The sequence below is a fragment of the Notolepis coatsorum genome, assembly GCF_963971535.1.
Source record: "Notolepis coatsorum genome assembly, chromosome: 2".
Classification (NCBI taxonomy): domain Eukaryota; kingdom Metazoa; phylum Chordata; class Actinopteri; order Aulopiformes; family Paralepididae; genus Notolepis; species Notolepis coatsorum.
The window spans coordinates 211,863,751-211,886,276 of record NC_140166.1 but is presented as its reverse complement, the minus strand read 5'-3'; the positions used below and the strand labels follow the sequence as shown (position 1 = coordinate 211,886,276).

General features: G+C 43.6%; 1 protein-coding gene across 3 annotated transcripts in view; it reads left to right on the top strand.

Annotated features, from left to right (window-relative positions):
- LOC311222661 (eukaryotic translation initiation factor 5A-1-like) overlaps positions 1 to 5,784 on the top strand; it is a 15,549-nt gene extending 9,765 nt beyond the window's left edge. For all 3 annotated transcript variants that reach the window (XM_084307254.1, XM_084307252.1, XM_084307253.1), the window contains exon 5: positions 4,511 to 5,784. In XM_084307254.1, coding sequence (XP_084163380.1) covers positions 4,511 to 4,573 — 63 coding nt within the window. In that variant the 3' untranslated portion in view covers positions 4,574 to 5,784. The remainder of the gene's footprint in view (positions 1 to 4,510) is intronic.
- Positions 5,785 to 22,526: the final 16,742 nt, after the last annotated feature.

Genomic DNA, 22,526 nt, shown 5'->3' with positions numbered 1-22,526 from the left:
CTTTCTCAGGTGCGAGTGTGTGTATCTCTCAGGTGTGAGTGTCTTTCTCTCGGGTGTCTTCTCTCAGGTGTGAGTGTCTTTCTCATGTGAGTGTATCTCTCAGGTGTGAGTGTATCTCAGGTGTGAGTGTATCTCGAGAATCTCAGGTGTGAATGTCTTTCTCTCAGGTGTGAATGTCTTTCTCTCAGGTGTGAGTGTCTTTCTCTCAGGTGTGAGTGTATCTCTCAGGTGTGAGTGTCTTTCTCTCAGGTGTGAGTGTCTTTCTCTCAGGTGTGAATGTCTTTCTCTCAGGTGTGAGTGTCTTTCTCTCAGGTGTGAATGTCTTTCTCTCAGGTGTGAGTGTCTTTCTCTCAGGTGTGAGTGTATCTCTCAGGTGTGAGTGTCTTTCTCTCAGGTGTGAGTGTCTTTCTCTCAGGTGTGAATGTCTTTCTCTCAGGTGTGAGTAGGCCTGCCGCGATAAGCAATAAATCGATTAATTGCCGCGATAATTAAAATGAATGCAATGATTTTGACGGGCGCGATTAATTGCTATTTGCGCGTTTGTTTTAATGAGGCGGACCCAGTGCCCCTTGTCAGTCACTGTCCGTGTTGGGAGGCGGGCCGCTGGCTTTACTACAGAGCACAGCACAGGAGCTTACTCATACAAACAGAGTAAACACAGTTTTCAATCAATCAATCAATAACAACATTAACGAGACCCTCGTTGTGTCTATTCTGCTAACGCTAACGTTACCTCTCATTGTGTCTATTCTACAAGCGTTAACGTTAGCTGTAACGTTACCAGTCGCGTCTATTTGCTAACGTTAGCATTAGGTAATAACCGGTTTAAAATGGATGGTGATTACCTCACGTTGTGTCTATTCTACTAGCATTAACGTTACTCATACAAACAATCAATAGCGAGTTATATTGATCACGCTATGTACGATAGCCATGCTAAAACGCTAGCACAACATTAGCACCTAACCTAACAACAAGCCTTAACAAGTCAGCGATCTTTTTGCGAGACTAAACTCTCCGCTCGGTGGCAAATTGTGTTGATGTCGGTTTTGTTTAATCAATAAATGAGGCAGAATACACAGTGACTGTATCCTTTGTTTATTGCACTTGTGCCTGCTGCAAACATAATGATTATGAAATCCTAGAGACGCGTCTCTATTCTGACCAATCAGTGGTCTGCAGTGTTTCACGTGACTTTTCTGGTACCCAAAGTACCTGATAATCGCAACAATACTTCCGGTCCGGTCGGTGGGCTTCAAAATAAAAGTCTAAAACACCGGAAAAGACGGAGCGGTGGGCTTCAAAATAAAAGTTTTGGGAAATAAATTTCTCCAAAAAAAAATTCTCTAACCGGTCGCAATAATATCGCTTATCGCGATATTTTCGGGGGCAATTAATCGCCCAGCAAAATGTGTTATCGTGGCAGGCCTAGGTGTGAGTGTCTTTCTCTCAGGTGTGAGTGTCTTTCTCTCAGGTGTGAGTGTATCTCTCGGGTGTGAGTGTATCTCTCAGGTGTGAGTGTATCTCTCAGGTGTGAGTGTATCTCTCAGGTGTGAGTGTCTTTCTCTCAGGTGTGAGTGTATCTCAGGTGTGAGTGTCTTTCTCTCAGGTGAGTGTCTTTCTCTCAGGTGTGAGTGTCTTTCTCTCAGGTGTGAGTGTCTTTCTCTCAGGTGTGAGTGTATCTCTCAGGTGTGAGTGTATCTCTCAGGTGTGAGTGTCTTTCTCTCAGGTGTGAGTGTATCTCTCAGGTGTGAGTGTATCTCTCAGGTGTGAGTGTCTTTCTCTCAGGTGTGAGTGTCTTTCTCTCAGGTGTGAGTGTATCTCTCAGGTGTGAGTGTCTTTCTCTCAGGTGTGAGTGTCTTTCTCTCAGGTGTGAGTGTATCTCTCAGGTGTGAGTGTATCTCTCAGGTGTGTGAGTGTCTTTCTCTCAGGTGTGTGAGTGTATCTCTCGGGTGTGAGTGTATCTCTCGGGTGTGAGTGTCTTTCTCTCAGGTGTGAGTGTCTTTCTCTCAGGTGTGAGTGTATCTCTCGGGTGTGAGTGTATCTCTCGGGTGTGAGTGTATCTCTCGGGTGTGAGTGTATCTCTCAGGTGTGAGTGTATCTCTCGGGTGTGAGTGTATCTCTCGGGTGTGAGTGTATCTCTCGGGTGTGAGTATCTCTCGGGTGTGAGTGTATCTCTCGGGTGTGAGTGTCTTTCTCTCGGGTGTGAGTGTATCTCTCGGGTGTGAGTGTATCTCTCAGGTGTGAGTGTATCTCTCGGGTGTGAGTGTATCTCTCGGGTGTGAGTGTATCTCTCGGGTGTGAGCATCTATCTCTTGGGTGTGAGTGTCTTTCTTTCTTGGGTGTGAGTGTATCTCAGGTATCTCAGGTATCTGCAGCATTCTGTCATAACTAACTCCTCTTGGGAGTCGCGCTGTTTCTATGTAAACTCTGCGAGCAACGCATCCAATAAATGCGTCTTTAACATGCTTTATATCCTCGCCATTACTATATGCCTGTCGCGGTTAAAACCTTTTAAACTAACGTTAGCGTTAAGCTAGCTAACAACGCTTCCGGTCCTCTTTCACTCGTCTCTCGTAAGCTACGTCATCCCCCGCTAAGAGTCACAGGAGATGTTGTAAATACAACAATCCTTCCATAATTCCATGAATTATGACAGTAGCCACTACAGTAACATCATTAAGTCTGCTATAAGCTATTATCCCTCTCGTGTGTGTCTTTATGCAGATCTTTATGCAGTTTTAAAGCACCTTGGCTTTGTTCTGAATGCACTTTGTTGTAGTTATCCTACAGAGAAAAGAAAATGCACTTGACTTTAATGCACATTTTGTTGTATGCAAAGAGAAAATGTTTAAATTGTACAATCTTTCAGCAGTCAGTCTGGAATTAATGTATGCATTCAAAAGTGCTGAATAAATGTTTTATGGGCCCATAATAGTGCGTATTAATATTATTTAAGTTAAGTTTTGCCATAATCATGTCTTTTGCCATAATCAGGTAGCTAAAAAATAATAATAAAAAAAATACATTATATATATAATTTATATTAATCATTTTCGGCATTCGGTTTTTGGCCAACTGTTTGCTATTTTCGGTATCGGTTTCCGCCAAGAATTTCCCATTCGGTGCATCCCTACTGAAAATGATTTGGTACCAGCCTGGTCAGCGTATTCACTGATTTACCCTCAAATTATTTGGTACCAGCTAGGGCTGTAACTAACAATTATTTTGTTATCGATTTAATCTGTTGATTATTTTATCAGTATTAATCTAAACGATTAATTTACAACAATTGATTCTATTTGCAATTGAATATTTCAAAATGTTTCACTAGTATCTTCAGGTGACATGGGTAGTTGCCTCTTTGACGCCACCTACTGAATACCCAGAGTAGGAAATGAGCCATGAAGTTTATTTATGTCTATAAATGCTGTGTAGTGTGGATGCCTACTGTACATGAGTAGGGTGAGTAACCTGCATGCCATTGTTTCTTTACCTTTCTGTGAAGTCTACAAAAAAACCATGTCTCAATCTGGTGAAAATGGCGGAGCTATGGACATTATACAAAACTAACTATACTTACAGTAGATTTCATTCAGTCTTTCAGGGCTCTACGCTAACCCTTTTCCCAAGAAGAACATGTGCTCCTAAATTAGAAAATTTAGGAGCACACAAATAAATGTAGGAGCACAGTGAAAAATTGCCAAGTAACAGTTTCTTAACAAACTTTTTTTTAACAAAAATAAATGTACGTGTGTATATTTGTACCGTGTGCAAACGGGAACGGGACACATCTGTGCAATAGCACATACCACCAAGTCACTGTGTGCGTGTGCAAACGGGAACGGGACACACATCTGTGCAATAGCACATACCACCAAAGTCACTGGCCCATGCCTACTAAACACAAAGGATATTGGTGGTCTTCGCTAGCATGGCTAACTTCGCTAGCGTTCTCAGCCGCCAAGTTAACGCTATCCGCCTCGCCGGATTCCCCTTTCTCCTCGTCTCTCTTTCGATCAAAATAAAAATGATTGGGCTTCATGGCTGAATGTTTAGCGTTGTCTGAATGTATAACTTAACGCCTATGGTACCGTTACTTTCTTTTCCAGCGTGTACCGTGTTCTCATTTCCTTTCTCTCGCTTGAAACCGTGTCACCACAGGAAACTACTGTGATTGGAACGTTTATGCGGCTTGTGGAATGTGGGACTTGTAGTTTTTGAACTATTAGCAGCGTCTGACTAGTTCAGAGCTGCGCCGCCACTGAATGCATATACGGGAAATACTGTTGTATTGGGATCATATTATGGTGAAATTTTGTTATTGTTGAATGATGAATGACATTTTAACTAAAATAATTTGTAACGGTACCACCAGGTCACGAGCATCTTCTTACCCGCCGTCGGTAGTGTGATAGTAAAGGGTTAACCTTCTGTCGTGTGGCAGTGAAAGGGTTAAAATGCGAGAAGTTACTGACCTTGTTCTCTGTCCCCCCCCCCCCCCTCTCAGGTCAGCGTGCTGTGTGCCATGGAAAAGGAATGTGCAGTTAGCTTCAAGATGGTGAACAAGTAACCAGGAGGCATCTGGAGAGAGAAATGCCACACAGCTCTGATTCTCCATTTTGGTTCTGAAGCCTCACCAAAGCTAATGGCCTTCACACCCCCACACACACACGCCCCCACCGGTTTCCCTTCAGGATGCCTGAAATCAGGAAACTGTACTCTGAGCCGCATTGCTCCAGCTGTACCTCGGCCTCCCGGCTGAACGGCATTCTCCCGGATGACTGAAGTTGTCAACCACTTCACCGCACCGTTAGCTTTACATTGGTTAGTGTCCAAAATTGACCCACCTCGAGCCCCGTCCTCTTGTTTTTTTCTTCTTCTCGGTCCTTCGACCGGCTGCCGTCGCTTTACCCCCCTCTCTACATTCGTCCGTGGAAAGAGGCGGTCGCCATGTGGAGGATACGAGGGCGGGGCTCGCGATGGGTCAGTTCCAGCGATAGATCGGGACATTCCTTCGTGGCTTGACCATATGGGGTCAGGGTTTCTATTTTACTGCTTACGTATCGATGGTTTACTTTTTAAAGCATTCCCCCCCCCCCCACCTATATCCTTTTTCTTTCTCTGGAGGTCTACTTCTTATGTTTGGTAGATGCATAGTTTAACACCTCCTGGTCCGTCTAGATGTCTCCGTTTGTACTTGACCCCAGGATTCCTGTTACTTTTGAGTCCCCCCCCCCCTCCTACGGCTGTCTGTCCAGATTGAGAAATTCAGATTCCCAGTTTGCGTCCTCGTCGTGTCTCTCTCGGTCCCCGACGCACGAATGCTCTTTCGATTACACCTATACTGGTCGACTACTTTACCTAGGAACCCTGGAATTTTTGAAATTCTAAACCTACATTTTTTTTTAAATGGAGGAGAGAACAAAAGAGAACCTTTTAGCGTGAGAGCAGGGCTTTCTTTTGTGGTTCCAAGGCTTCTCTTCTGTGGAGAGAGGTCAGGCACTTAATGAAGATACTAGGTAGTAATTTGTACTTTTTGTTTGCCTTTTTTATTGAATATTCTTAAAACAATGACATTGACTATTTAAAATTAATACCCCCCCCCCCCCAAAAAAAAAACCATTCCATGCATAGTTGGGATTTGTAACGGGTGAATCTGAATTTCTGAATGTGAATCCAGCCTCTCAGACCCTACATAGACACACAACTTCAGTGATTTTATCATAATGCCTTTCTGCCTTATATACACACACACACACACACACACACACACACACACACCGTATACATGCTCCTTTAGCAGCCATATATGTCTGATCTGACCGCCACATTTAACCCTTTCAGGTGTACATCTTTTTGGTTTTTAATTTCAGAATTCCATCTTTAGAATTCTAATAGCTTTCAATTCAAGGGCCAGTAGCCATTGTGACGCCATCCATTTTGAATGTTCCCGATTCACCAAATTGTTACTGTCCCCGGCGAGACCCCGACACCTGAAAGGGCTAAAGCCTCTCATTACCGGACCTGCAGACCCGTCACTAGGCCGCTGTAGCGTCTGCAGTCGGCCAGGTTTCAACTAACGTCGGCGTCCCCATGGCTGGACCCCTTCTATTGTGGAGAGGAACAGGCCTAGGCGAGGGGGGGGGGGGGGGGGGCTGTTACTCTACTGTGCTACGAGAGGTACAGGCCCAGATGGGGGGGGGGGGGGGCTGTTACTCTACTGTGCTACGAAACCTTCTGCTTTCACTCTGGGCCTTTCTGACCTGACAGAAGATGTAACTAAAATGTATAATTTTGAACTTTTGTTTTGTTTATTTGCAACGGTTAGTCAATTGAACCCAACTCAATTACCACTTTTACTATTTATACAAGATAATTGGATGTGCAACTTCTAGGCATGCGATAGTAGCTGCAGCACGTCACCCCCCCCCCCCCCCCCCCCCCCCCCCCCAACTGGCTTGGGTCTTCTCCTCGGGAGTCATGCATGTCTCTGTAGGACTGGTTGGGTGTAGGCTGGTGGGTGGGATGGATGGATGAGGGCTTATTGTAATCACAAAATACATCTGCAAATAAGACTTAGTGGGAGCAAGTTGTCTTAAGGGCCCCTTGTCTCCCATCTCCACCAATACCTGTAGCTGCTATGAGCGCCTCATCTATTCACGTGACCTTGAGCCCAACAGGACTGTAGTAGTAATAATAATAAAGGAATGGTAGCTATTCTGATTATGCTCCCTTGCTGTCCTGGACAAAAGAACAGAGCAGCGTCGTCCTTCAAAGCCAGTGTTAAAAAAAAAAGAAAAAAAAACATTTTAACTAAATCGACATTAAAGCAGATTTATCTTGTCCATAAGGCTTGTCAGTCTTTAACACATTTCCCCCAAATTACAAATTGTCTTGTGCAAGTAAATTTTGTTAGTTTCATAGTTGCGAGTAAATATAAATGTATAATAAAATATGATCGCCTTTCCGTGTTAATAATTATTTAAGGTTGTGATATTTTCTTCATTTTCATCATTCCACTTGAGCTTCATGTAATTTGACTTATCTCAAGCCCTGCCCTCTTTTCTCGATCAGCGATTGGAGGATCGAGAAAAGGGGGCAGGGCTTGAGATGGAGCCATACTTCCTTGAGCGTGAGGCGTCACACATTCCAACTCTTGAACTCAATGACTCAAAAACCAAATACATTTGCACTTTTATAACCGTTTATAGATTTGGGAAATGTGCGAGAATATGGGCGTAATAAATCTGTTTTTTATTTTTGACTGTGTTCCTTTTAACGTCCCTAGTTTGTTCTACCAAGACCCTGGAGTTATGGGGGGGGGGGGGGGGGGGGCTTGTTTATTCTCACATTCCTATCCATTGTTCCATTGTGTCCCTCATCCCTTGTCAGGAATGAACCATTGGTGTCCCAAGTTTGATTAGGGGCCATGTTGATCTTTATGTCGAGATGCTTTGGGGCTGAAGCTGAACCCCCCCCCCCCCCCAAAGCCATATCTTCAACCAAGCATCGTGTTACCATAGCTGTAGTAGCCAAGAAGACGCTGGGTGTTGTGGGCAGACTGCCTTTCTCTTTACCCCCTACCCCTAGTCACCCCCATCCCTAGTGTGTTCAGCTGCTCTGTCTGGACTGAGATGCAAGTCTAGGAAATCCTCCGTTTGTCTGACTTAAAAAGAAAAATGTAAAAAAAAAAAGGAGAAAAAAGTAGTCCTCTACCGTCGACTGTGTTACGGGGCGTCTCCCAGACGGGACCGCAAGGACCGTCTATGTCCCTGTGACTTTGGGATCCCCCCCCCTTGATTTTGTTTTGAGACAATGTTTACGCTGTAATGGAGACCGGGGGTCCAGGTTTCCCCCATGAGCTCTCCTAGGACCACAGCCCCTCATGACCTGTCCCAGGACCACGCCCCCCCCCCCCAATGCCCATAATGGCTATAAATGCTAAACCTGCACAAATCAGTGTTCATGGGGGAAACCTCCCCTCTCGCCCTCCAGATTGAGTGTTAGGAGGATATGTGTGTTTGTGTAACAGCGGCGGGAGAGAGGGTGTAAGACCGGGGCGTGAAGACTCCTCCATCGTGCAGTTATCTGGAATCAAGCGTGTCATTTTGACGGTTCAGTCTCTTTTATTTACGGGGTCCTCGACGTCGAGGACTCCGCGCATAGACCCAAAATGAACGTCCTCGTTCCAGGTCATCGCCACACGGTGGAGGGAGTCTGCCTGGTCCTCGTTCCAACCGATGGAAGATCGTACAGATTCTAGTAGCGGCATTGAGATTTCCATCTAGATTTGTTTTCTGTCTCATTGGCCTGTAATTAAATCTGGCGCTGGAGAGAAGCGTTTCTCTACGTCCTCTCCAGGTCCTCCTTAATCTAAACGTCTGCCCCCCTCCCGCTATCTTGTGTTTTTACTTCTCTCTATTGATCTATCTATCGCTCGCGCTCTCTCACAGAAATGTAGGTTGCCGTCACAGAAATAATGGCATTTTTGTATGTATGTACCACAGGTATATATTATGATAAGACAGGAATGTTTTTTTTTTTTTTTTTTCTTTCTTTTTATCCCAAGCTTACTTGTATGCATTCCTGAAGGTTGCTTAGACGAGGGGTTCTGAGGCCTGCGCCGCTCCCCAACTTGGCACATGCGTCCTGCTTCCTCGTCCCTCATGCATCATGGGATGTAAAGGTTGGACAGGCAAAAGGACCTTATGGTCCTCCGGTCCCAGCCTTGACCCAAGAACAGTGGTTTCCTCCCCCCCCCGTGAGGGAAGATGTGAAGCAGGGTGCATGGTGACTGAATTGGAGTGCGGCCTTTTTCCTCTACCCCTCCATTCTAACTGATGTATGGTTACTATTTTACAAAATCACTACGCTTTTTCTGTTGGTTTTCTCTTGGGTTTGGAATAAATAAAAGTTAACTCTGAAGTTACTGGCTATAAGAAGAAACATGTCTCTTGAGTCTTTTGAGTGTCATTGTCAATTGTCGTTGTGCTGCCCTACTGTCTGTCTGGGGAGACTACCACATGCTGCACTACTGTCTGTCTGGGGAGGGTGTAGACTACCACATGCTGCACTACTGTCTGTCTGGGGAGGGTGTAGACTACCACATGCTGCACTACTGTCTGTCTGGGGAGGGTGTAGACTACCACATGCTGCACTACTGTCTGTCTGGGGAGACTACCACATGCTGCACTACTGTCTGTCTGGGGAGACTACCACATGCTGCACTACTGTCTGTCTGGGGAGACTACCACATGCTGCACTACTGTCTGTCTGGGGAGACTACCACATGCTGCACTACTGTCTGTCTGGGGAGACTACCACATGCTGCACTACTGTCTGTCTGGGGAGACTACCACATGCTGCACTACTGTCTGTCTGGGGAGACTACCACATGCTGCACTACTGTCTGTCTGGGGAGACTACCACATGCTGCCCTACTGTCTGTCTGGGGAGACTACCACATGCTGCCCTACTGTCTGTCTGGCGAGACTACCACATGCTGCACTACTGTTTGTCTGGGGAGACTACCACATGCTGCACTACTGTTTGTCTGGGGAGACTACCACATGCTGCACTACTGTCTGTCTGGGGAGACTACCACATGCTGCACTACTGTTTGTCTGGGGAGACTACCACATGCTGCACTACTGTCTGTCTGGGGAGACTACCACATGCTGCACTACTGTTTGTCTGGGGAGACTACCACATGCTGCACTACTGTCTGTCTGGGGAGGGTGCACATGCTGTTTAGTGTTGTGTATAGAGGTTATTTAGTGTACTTTATAGGGGTTATTTGGTGTACTGTTTAGAGGTTATTTAGTGATACAGGTTATTTAGTGTTCTGTATAGATTAGAGGTATATCAAATAAAATGTATTTGTAAGGCCCGACAACACGTTAATATCCCCCCATGGGCCGGACACGTCTTCTTTAAACAAGTCAAGAAGAAACATCACAATAAGTCAAGAACAAAACAAGAACACCATAAGGTCCAACAAATTTAAAATTAATGAATGCAACACTCCCAGACATACCCCACGCGAAGGTAAGGAAAAACTCACTAAAACCTAGCAATAGGAAAAAATGCACCACAGGCAATGTGGAGGAGAGAAACCTTAGAAGGCCATTCAAGGGGGGGATCTCCCTTCTTAGATATCGCATATGTATTGTTCTGTATAGAGGTTATTTAGTGTTCTGTAGGTATAACGCATATGTAGTGTACTGTAGAGGTTATTTAGTGATGTATGGTTATTTGGTGTACTGTATAGATAGAGGTTATTTAGTGTACTGTATAGAGCTTTTTTAGTGTACTTTAGAGGTTATTTAATTATCTGTATAGATTAGAGGTTTTACATTTAGTCATTTAGCTTACGCTTTTATCCAAAGCGACTTACAAGTTCTGTACAACAGGTCATCAGGAAGGGTACAACTCTATCAGCTGAGTAACAATATTCATCAAAGTGTTGCGTGTTACAGTGTATGTTAGTTTATTAGGACAAGTGCATGACAGTAAGGTTAGTTAGGGTTAGATTTTTTTTTATTATTATTTCTGATAATGGTTGAAGGTATAATATCGCATAGTGTTCTGTATAGAGGTTATTTAGTGTACTGTATAGGGGTTATTTAGTGATCTGTATAGAGGTTATTTAGTGTACTTTATAGAGGTTATTTAATGGTCTATACAGCCAGCTAATCACCCAACCCACAAGGGTATGTGAATCAACTCGGACTACCATTGACCTCATCCTGACCTCTGACAAGTCCAAGACCTCCAATAAAGGGGTTATAGCATGCGGGTTAAGTGATCATTATATGATATTCTGTACCCGCAAAAAGCTAAAGAAAAAGGCTGGCTGTCACAAAACAGTCACATCTAGAGACCTCAAAACCTACTCTAGCGAGGCCTTTAACCTCGAACTGGAGAGTCTGGACTGGTCAGATGAACTCAATGGTACACTGGTTGAAGAAACCTGGCTTGGCTTCAAAACCAAATTTTCATCAATACTAAACAACATGGCCCCCCTAAGAACCACCAGGGTAAAAAATCGCGCTGAGCCATGGATGCACACTGAAATACTGACCGCTATGAAAGCCAGAGACAAAAAATGCTCTGAGTTTCGTAAAAGTCAGTCAAAGCTTACCAAAAGCACGAGCAGTGAACTCCAAGACCACGTGACTGAACTCAAACTAGAAAGAAACAGACTAAGAAATGACGTAAACTCCATGATCAAAACTGCAAAAGAAAATTTCATCAAAGACAAAACCGAGGAAAACAAAAATAAACCACGTGAACTTTGGAAATTACTCAACAATCAACTAGGCTGCAGTAAAAAACTTAAAACCAGTTTCTCAAACATAAACATAAAGACGGACAACACGCTCATCACAGACAAGCTGGATGTAGCCAATTACTTAAACACTTTCTTCACAAACATAGCCACAACACTGGTAAACAAGCTCCCTCCCACTCAGGGCAGTATGGGGTAGAACACATAGTAGCATACTACAAGAACCTAGGCGTCCACAAAGACGACTTCAAACTGGAAATGGTAACTACAGATGAGGTACTCAAAAAACTGAGCGCCCTCCAACCGAACAAGGCCACTGGCCATGACAACATCCCCTCCAAATTCCTCAGAGACTCAGCAGCAGCCATCACCCCAGTCATCACACACATAATAAACCTCTCCATAAAACAGGGACACGTCCCCAAGGACTTCAAAATTGCGAGAGTAACACCCCTGCACAAAAAGGGCAGCAAATTAGACCCGGGCAACTACCGCCCTGTTTCTATCCTTACATCCATCTCGAAAGTCATAGAAAAAATAGTATACGAACAGATCGAAAAGTACCTTGCGGAAAAAAATCGAATCTACGAATTCCAATCTGGCTTCAGAACATCCCACTCCACTGACACATGCCTTCTCTATTTGAACGACCACATCAAACAAGAGGTGGACGCGGGCAAATACTGCGGCATGGTCATGCTGGACCTACAAAAGGCCTTCGACACTGTCAATCACACCATTCTGATTGACAAGCTAAAAGCAATTGGTTTTGATAGTCTATCAGTGAGCTGGATACAATCCTACCTGGAGGGGAGAGAACAGATGGTGGAGGTAAACGGTACCCTATCCCCCCCCCCTCACAGTGAGCTGTGGTGTTCCACAAGGAAGCATACTAGGACCGCTACTATTCCTAATTTATGCAAATGACATGTCGTCAGCTTGTGACGGCAACTTGTTCCTGTTTGCGGACGACTCAGCCCTGCTGGTCTCTGACAAGAACAAGTTACAGGTTGAAAAAGCCCTCAGCTCGGAACTAGGCAAAATCTGCATATGGCTCGCCGACAACAAACTATCATTACACATGGGCAAAACAGAGTCCATTCTCTTCGGTTCAAATAACAAACTCAGCAAGACCGACGGCTTCTCGGTTACAGTGGGTGACAATATTGTCACAAGGAAAGATGAAATTACCTACCTGGGTTCCATCCTAGAGGCTAATCTTTCCTGTGACAAAATGGCATCCAATGTAATAAAAAAAGTCAACCAACGAACTCGATTCTTGTACCGGATCTCCTCTCTGGTAAACAAGAATACCCTGAAGACTCTAGCAGGAGCACTCATTCAAGGGTACTACGACTATGCTTGCATAGACTAGACTGGCCCCTACAAATGTCCTAACCTAGTTGTACAGTAAAAGACCAAGTAAGGCTTTGTCAGTATTCCAATGTACAGTGTAAAATGTGTGTGTGTCCCCTACCCAACCCCCCCCCCCCCCCACCTCCAATGTACAGCCCTCACCCAACCCACCCAACCCCACCCCACCCACCCAACCTTCTCCAATGTACAGTTTCTACGCCAAATGTATATACACTATTTTTCTGGACACTTTTGTATCACAAACAGTACTGTATTTGCAAATCTGATATGTCATAAATGTATAGATGTAGCAGTACTGTCTATCTGTATGTCATCTGTCATATATGTTATGATGAATTGAAAATGGGGGACCCTGATGTAAACAAGACGAAAGTCTTTCTCTGGTCTGCATCCCCTTAACAATTGTATGTATTGAGCTGTACTGTACTGTACCCATTCTGCAATCTGTTAATAAACTTTTCAATCAATCAATTCAATCAATCAAAGGTATTGAACAAACTTCACATAATGTACCAGGTTACACAAAGTAAAATGGCGACATCATCTGGTTAAACGAAGCACTACAAAATGGTGTCTGCGTGCAGCACCACACCACACACACTAACGTCCTCACACTAGTAACGTTACGTGCACAACAACTTAAACGGCGCTACAAATTTACAGATTATAATATAGAAAGGATAACAATGTTGCTACGTTAGCTTAAACATAGGAAGGATCTCATGATAGCCAATTTAGCACCTCCTCCAATCAATCACGACATGCGCCTCATATAATTAATAATAATATGAACATATCTCTCATCACGCTGAACACGGTTAAATTCGCGAGATATAAACATATAAACAACAAACTGCAGGCACTTACTTTCCGTCATTGACTTAACCCACTCGGAATATCGCAGACTGGATCCCACACGAAGGAAATGAAGATCTTCTTAATTTTAACTTATCAAATTTACTTCAACTTGATGGATTCATTCTAATTTCTCACATGGGAATTGTGGTTATTTTGTGGTCTTATGTATGTTATTTAGTGTTCTGTGCAGAGGTTATTTAGTGTTCTGCATAGTGGTAGGTTATTTAGTGTTCTGTATAGAGGTAATTTAGTGTTCTTTATAGAGGTATCGTGGATTTACTGTTCTGAATTGTGTTCTCAATTGTGTATGTTATAATATTTAGTGTCCTGTATAGAGGTATTATTTAGTGTTCTGTATCTGTATATTTAGTGTTCTTTATGTGATGAATGATTAGGGATGTTGTTATTCCTTTGCACCACTAGGTGTCAGTATGGTAGGTTCTGATGAAGTAGAGCAAGAACAAAATTAGAACAACCATCTTGGACATAGATATCTATAGAACACTAGATCTATAGCTTAAGGCGGAGTCACCAGCGTCACTGAACCGCCGCCATCTTGCTCCAGTTAGCCTTGAGTGAGAGTGAGTGAGCTGCACAGACAAAAATACTCATAACTCGCTGAAATATTGACGGATTTACAAACGGGTTGGTTTGCTATAAACATCAAAGATGTAGTTATGATACTGCATACTTATAAAACTTTTTTTTTTAAAGATGTTTTTTTTTTTACAAACCGCTTGAATCATAGCCACGTTAATAATGCTTGTAATAAACCAAACCGTTTGTAAATCCGTCAATATTTCAGCGAGTTATGAGTATTTTTGTCTGTGCAGCTCACTCACTCTCACTCAAGGCTAACTGGAGCAAGATGGCGGCGGTTCAGTGACGTCGCTCTCCATTGGCCGGCAGCGCGGGCAAGCTATCTAGTGTTCTATATATATCTAGGATATATATATGATCTTGGATGCATGATTTTTTCCCCGTAGCCTATGTTTGCGAAGACGCTCTCTGATTGGCTAGCCGCGTACAGCGAAGACCCTCTTTGATTGGTTTAGCGCCGAAGGGCATCTTCCGCATATTCAACAACAATTGATATGTTGTTCCCTAACCCTAACCTTAACTCTAAGCATAACCCACTTCGAAAGAGGGCCAAAGCATAACCACTTTGAAGCAGAGAATATGTACAAGGCGGAAGAGACCCTTCGGCGTTAAACCAATCAGAGAGGGCATTCGCTGTACGTGGCTAGCCAATCAGAGAGCGTCTTCGCAAACATAGGCTACGGGAAAAAATCACGCATCTTAGATTACCTGCATCAATAAACATGTAACCTGATCTGCTGTACTAAAATAAATGTACTAGTGTGCATGATCAAGGACTCAACTCATCATTGAACCAAACTACATTGTGACAAGTGACATGGATTCCTTACCTTTACAACAAAAATGTCATCATTATTTGAAACCAATCTGTCACCCTTATATTATTAGGTTTCCAATAGCAGTTCCAGTTGGCCTCCAAGCCAACCACCCCCACCAGCCTGCTCTCCTCCATCAGTGAGTAAAATGTTACCTGGTTAGCAGTAGCAAAATCCCATTTAGTTTGATAGAGGCTTGCCTTTTTGGGCTGTCTTAAATACTTCGAAGCTTCGTTCGATGGGCATGGGATTCGAATATGAAAATAAAATTCGATTATAAAAAAAATATATATATGATATTTTCTTTCTTTTTCTTTTTGCAAAATCAACTCTGCCTCTCTTTGTAGCAATGCTGTTTGTTATTTAAGATGAGGTTGGACTCGGCACTGACAGATTTGTGTTCATTGTGTTTGTCTAAGATTTAAAAAGGTTTAAACTTTACAGCACTGACAAAGTTGAACAAAGTGCTGTACAAGTCCCACAACATAATTTTTTATTTTTATTTTTATTTTTTATTTCGAAGCTTCGAATTAAAATCAAATCTCGGCCCCGAAGCTTCGAATTCCAAAAAAAAATTCGAAGGTCAGCCCAATATTTATCCTAGCTACATAGGCTACAGTAGTTTTACTTTGAATGGAAATCAATATGTTATGCTTTACAATTAAAATGTCCTCAGCATTATTTGAAACCAATCTGTCACCCTGATATTAGGATTCCAATAGCAGTTCCAGTAGGCCTCCAAGCCAACCACCCCCACCAGCCTGCTCTGCTCCATGCAGCATCAGCAACACCTGCAGCACCCCAGGGTCCAGCGCCCCAGGGACCAGCACCCCAGGGACCAGGACCAGCACCCCAGGGACCAGGACCAGCGCCCCAGGGACCAGCACCCCAGGGACCAGGACCAGCACCCCAGGGACCAGGACCAGCGCCCCAGGGACCAGCGCCAAGCCAAGTCAAGTCAAGAGTTTTATTTGTCACGGCATACAAGTATACAATGAAATGCGGGTGGTCTTGCCCGCAACGATGTGCAATACAGTAGTACAACATATAATGGAATCCAATAAACAATAAACAACATTGTGCAATAAACAGGTAACATAGTGGGACATCACGGTATTTGTACATAGTTATTTACAGAGCATGAAGGACATGCTAGGTCCCTTGGTAGTGCAATACACTGTTACTATACTATTTTTAAAGTGACCTTTCCTTTGTGGACATAAGTGTGGGCATGTGCAGCATGAATGAGTGCTTTCTCATGTTAAAGTGGCTGCTAGTGTGCGAGCGTGCACAGCGTGCGTGTCGTGTGTGTGCTAAAGTGTGCTTGTGTGTGGAGAGTTCAGTGTTCTGTGACCCTCAGTGTTCATTGTTCAGCCAGGGAGGAAGAGGGAAAGAGGGAAAACAATGGAAAACGAAGAAATAATGCTGAGGCTGGAAGCCCTTGACCGGCGCAGAGAAGAGAGAGCTGAGAGGATGAATTCAGCGGAAGCCCAATATTACCTCCTGAAATAAGGCCACACGTATAATTACAAATACACAAGCTGCTTTATAATTTAGAGCAAGAATACCTATATCAAACACTGTCACTCTGACCTGGCTGCTGATGTAATATTTCTTTTTATTTTTATTTTTGGATTTTCTTTTTCCCCCTCCTTCTTTTTCCGATTTTTCTCCCATCCCACTGTTAGTCGTTATGCCAATTCCCAACCCCCTTCCTGGTTGTTGCGCACTTTCCCCTACTGTTGGTCCGAGAGGCCGGAGACTGTCACATGCTTTCCTCCGACGCATGTGCAGCCAGCCGGCAGCCAGCCTGGCCGCGCAGATTCTCACTGGGAGAGTGTAATGTGTGGGAGGCCGCACTACCTCTCACCAGATCCTACCTTCGCTGAGCAGGCGCCCCGACCGAACTGTAGGGGTCGCTGTCCACAACGCCCAGGACCTACCCACGGCTCCCCTCCACCTAACTCAGCCAAACGAGTTAGTATAGTGATCAGCCCGAGCCAAGGCAATGCTGACTCTCCGGGAGTCGAGACCGCAGCCTCTTGCATTGGTGACGAGCACAATCTCCACTACGCCACCTGACCGCTTCAAATGTAATAAAGATTTTATACAATTCTGATTTTACATGATTTGTTGATTGTTGATGATTTGTTATATTGTTATAAATATGTCACTACACATCTTGCACATGTAAATCTGTCCATATCAGTGGTTTAAATACACACACATACAAATATACTACGGTGTAAGCCAACAGGTAAAATAAATGTTTTAATTGAATCAGGATCATATGAACATGATCTATACTTTACTATAATCTGCCTCTTCTTATGGTTGCAGTTTGCCAAGACCATGAGGCGATGAGAAAAAGTCCTGTAGATTGTTCCTCACAGCATATGCGGTTCTGGTAGCTCTGGGTCTTCTGATCTGAGCTTGAGGGTCATCAAGGGGGCCATCCTGTCCGGCTACCTGCCTCCATTCGCCTGCAGGGATGGGAAACGAGAACTGGAATTGTTAAGCACAATCACTACTCAGTGACAAGGGGGGGGGGGGGGGGGTTATCGTGTTGTGTAGAAGGTGAGCCATATACAGTGTGTGTGTGTGTGTGTGTGTGTGTGTGTGTGTGTGTGTGTAATCACCTGGCAGGATGTCTCCCGATGGAGTTGTAGTGTGTGTAGTTTGGGGGCATGTACTGCGGACGGCCATGGAAGTCAACGATGATGAAGGTCAATCGGGCAGCTAAGGATCCGCCATCTGGCTGACATGATTCCAAAAGCATTCTACACAATTCTCCGAGCCCTGCTGTGACGGTAGTTGTACACCTGCTCCGGTTCATCGAGATTTGAGCCTACATTTTCAGGTCAAAGGAAGTGTTGAAATATTGATGGATCCAAACGCTACAGTTTATGGACCCTTCTCACAGCATACATGGTGAGTAAATGCAGCTGAAGGCAATACAATTGTGGATGTGTTTCAGTGTGCTTACATGAAGTTAACTGTACAGATGTCCATACTGGTAAACACCAAGATTAAACACACCACCATAATTGCATTTTCAGAATCTTACCAGGGTAGGGTCGCATCAGATTCTCATGGAGTGGAAAGGCAGCATCCCCGACAAACGCATGAGGACTGGTGACCTCTGTACCAGGCAGGACATACCATATTCAGTGCGCCACTCAGGAGTTTCTGCCCAAACTCACTCCTGAAAGACGCCATCGTCCATACGCTCCCACAATCTACCATTGTGAAATGATAATAGGCGTCACACACAGCCAGGATGGCAAGGGAGTGAGTCCCCTTGTTTTTTTTTTTTTTTAACAATATATTTATTGGGTTTTAGTTTGCAAATTACAACATGTATATCAGCAGAGCAGTATTCAGCAAACATTTTCACCCCGTTCTCCCTCCCCTAACCCCACCCCACAAAATAATAATTAACTTCAAAAACAGGTTCACATAGGAAGGATACAGATTTAAATAAAAAATAAACATAAATAAATAATAATACAACCAAAATGTTTTACACATTAAGTAAAGGGTGTTTCTTGTCGTTTTTACACAATGATAAGAGTTGTCCCACAGTACTCCCCCTAATCCCGTTCTTGTTGAAGCAAGTTGTGAGTCCCCTTGTAGTGGAAGAAATCACTCCCAGCTCTAGGAGGGCAACGAATCTGGATGTGTTTACCATCCAAGGCTCCTGATGAATTTGAATAGATAGAATTGTTAGTAGATTAGACAGACAGACATACAGAATTGTTAGTAGACAGACAGACAAATGGATAGATAGAATGACAACAGACCTAAAAGGAGAGGATAATCCCAGAGTCACCAGAAGTCACGTGCGATGACTCACTGTCCACTGGTGTCCGGGAGGGAAAGCCACATACCGGGACTGGAGAGGAGAGCCTCCCTATCTTATTATAGCTTGACATACCTGTGGTAGAAATTCTCTAAATCAAGGACCATAAAATATACTCCAGTCATTGTCTTGCCTTTCAGAAGACATATCTGATAGGTCAAGAGAGAGCATAAAGTCTGTTTGAGCATGTGATTTGTCTGTGATTGTATGTGTGAGAGAGAACACCCTTCTCTGCATGTGATAAATAAAAGTTGTGTTGATGCACCAGAGACAAATAGGCTTGAACCCTTAACACTTTAATCGCCATGGGTTAAATTCATAATTTACCATCCCTCGCTAAGCTCTATTTGTCTATGGAGAAGTTCCCCTTCTTTGCAGGGCTATAACTTTTTTAATTCTATTGCTAAATTGCCATTATTATGGCCCATTCAATGTCCTATATGTATTGTTCAGCGTGTAGCAACGTTAAACTTTTTCATTCACATATTCATACTAAAATATGGTCTAAACTAAGTATAAGTATGTTTTTATCGTTTTCTGCAGCTTTCTTCAGAACGTGATTTATAGCCCTAAATGCATTATATTGATGATCAAATACAGTTTGGTAGGAATCTGTGCGAGATAAAAAGTTTCAACTGGACGTGGTTCTAGAAGTTTCTACGCACCATCTGATGATGACCGGATGGGCAGGGGATCGTTTATAATTCCGTGGGCAGCGTTAGATGATTCATCCAGAGTGGGTCATATGTTCATCAGATCAGTTAGTATAGAATACGTTAGAAAATAACGCTGAATCTTACCGTGGCTTCCTCGCGCCGCTGGCAGATGAGCGTGGAACAGATTTTTTTCTATTATGGGATGTAGAAATGCCCTATCCATTTCCAGGTTGTATAATAGTATATACGTCCAAATAACGTTGTTTATTGAGTTAGGGCGAGCGATCTATTATCCAGTGTTTCAAGATGGAGTCGCGGGAGCTATAGCGAGTGGCCGGACCACATATGGATGAGTACTACCGGTTCAAAGGTTAATATCCGGTTGGCGATCTGCCGATCGGCCACCAGATGGCACTCTTGAACCGCTAGAGAGTTGAGAGGAGATCACCAGTGTGTCTCAGGGCTCCGGAAAGGAAATATGATTTTGATGACAGATTTTTGAAATATTGACATCAAAGACGAGTTACGGCGTCTTCGGCAGAATGAGCATGGCTCGGAATGACGTGAAAACTCGTCCGCGGCGATCATAGTGTTAAAAGTCACCAATCACACTGAGGTGATCAAATAACTGTAGGCTACATTATGCAGTGGAAAATGAGATTCCAGACTCAGATTGTGGTACTTTATGCAAGTAGTTTTAATTTCACAAGCTAAAAAATATGAGGCTATTTAAGAGTTTAACAGATTTTCATTGTGAAGTAGCTAGTTTGCTAAGTTTCAAAGTATTTTCCCCAACACTGCCTGCCCCACAGTATACCAATTTTTTTTAAAGCAACTCACCTCAGAGACAATTTCAGACACAGTTGATTGGGCACAGCTGGGCACATGCGCAGTCGGCACGCATATCCATGGGGGGTCCGTGCGGTCACAAAATCTGGCAGGCACACGAACACCCGTGCGATGTCCGTGCAGACAAGAGCAGTGACGAAATGTACGTCACGCATGCCAACGCGCACCCCCGGACGACGCGGTAAGTATAATTGGGCCTTTAAAGGCTCCCACATACTCGAAAACTGACACGGACGCGCATGCGGATGCAGACACACTGCGCACGCGGCTCTGATTATAGTCCGTGTTTGGTGTCCGGAAGCGTCGCGTCGAGTGCTTTTGTTTTGACAGCTGGGCACATGCGCAGTCGGCATGCATATCCACGGAGCCATCCGTGCGGTTAAAAAAATTGGCCTGCATGCGGACACGGATCCGGCATCCGTGCGGACAAGAGCGTTGACAAAAATTACGCAAATTACGTCACGCCTTCCAACGTGCACCAACGCACATCTGTGGACACGGGAAGTATATTTAGGCTAAGGCGCTGATATACCCGAAAACTGACACGTATGCGCACACGGCTGCAGACATGGCACGTGGCTCTGTTTATAGTGCATTTTTGGTGTCTAAGACTAGGCTTGAGTAAATTGTAATGAACCAAAGGAGAATATAAAATAAATATAAATCATATTTGACGGTGAATAACACCATGCTAAAATCTACCAGACATGAATAACTGCCACTGAGCTCGTTCAGGACCTTGAGATCACAAATATGTACAAAAAAATCTAAGCAAATGAATAAAGGGAAGATGATTAAACAGAAGGTTTTGTAGATACAGTTCTGAATTCTGCCATGTGGACACATGCTATTTGAAATATTATTATAGAATATAGAATATCAGGCCTATAAATTACATTATTATAGCCAAGTTGCACATGTATGGATTGGGCCAAATCTACTCTTTCCAATGGCAGAGTTCAATTTGGATTTAGTATCACCAGGCGTGCAGCAAGAACCGTGAATGAAATCTACTGTAAATACAGTAACTTTTTTAATATGAAGACCGGTCCGCCATTTTGAATCGGATTGCAAAGCGGATTGTTGCTAAACGTTCACAGAAATGCCAATAACGTTCAGTTTTGTGGTAGATAATCCAAAAAAATAAATAAAAAAAAATGCATCCACAAGTAATTTGCTTGACAGAAGCTGGCATGAGCTGGCTAATGTCGTTTTTCGAAATTCCGACACATTGAAAGCCCTGTCTTTCCTTCATCATAATGACTACAGCAAAATGGCCACTCGCATTTATTTCCGGTCGAAATTCGCTAGGTTATGAATACAATTCCTAAACTGATGTTTCATTTTCGTTAACACTTTTAACGGGTTAAATTATTATGAGATTATTTAGTGTTCTGTATAGAGGTATAGTGGTTATTTAGTGTTATGTATAGAGGTTATTTAATGTTCTGTATAGATATATAGAGATTATTTAGTGTTCCGTATAGCGTTATTTAGTGTTCTGTATAGAGATTATTTAGTGTTCTGTATAGAGATTATTTACTGTTCTGTATAGAGATTATTTACTGTTCTGTATAGAAGTATCTAGGTTATTTAGTGTTCTGTATAGAGGTTATTTAGTGTTCTGTATAGAGGTTATTTACTGGTCTGTATAGAAGTAGGTTATTTAGTGTCCTGTATAGAGGTATCTAGGTCAGTGGTTCTCAACCTTTTTACACCAAGTACCACTTGAGAGCGTAGCTGTCTCTCCAAGTACCACCATATGACCGACGTTAAAATACAGTCTAACTCTATTCAGCTATGCTGTGAGGATGGGGGGTTCTTGCGGAGCCCAATAGCAAAACACAGGAGGAGAGAATGGAGCGGTTTAGGGTTCTTTAATTATTCTTCCCAACCAAGCAGAGTATAACAGGAATGTGAAACAGGAATGTGAACAACACAGAGGTTATAATGTTCTTGGGGGGAAGAAGAATGAGAGCAGGTGCACTTCAGTGCAGCTGTCGGCAGCGAGAGAGAGAGGACACAGGTCTTGCGCTTGAGAGCGAGCAGGAGTCCTCTTTGCGGGGCTCGAGACGTCAGGGTGGAAGGGCGCTGGAGCGAAGTCCTGGGGCACAAGAAACAGAAGGTTAGGGCAAGCATAAACAGGGGTAGTTACAGTTGGTCTTCAGGTAGCGTCGTCGTACCTCGGTAGGCAGTTTAACACTGCGACGTCGGAT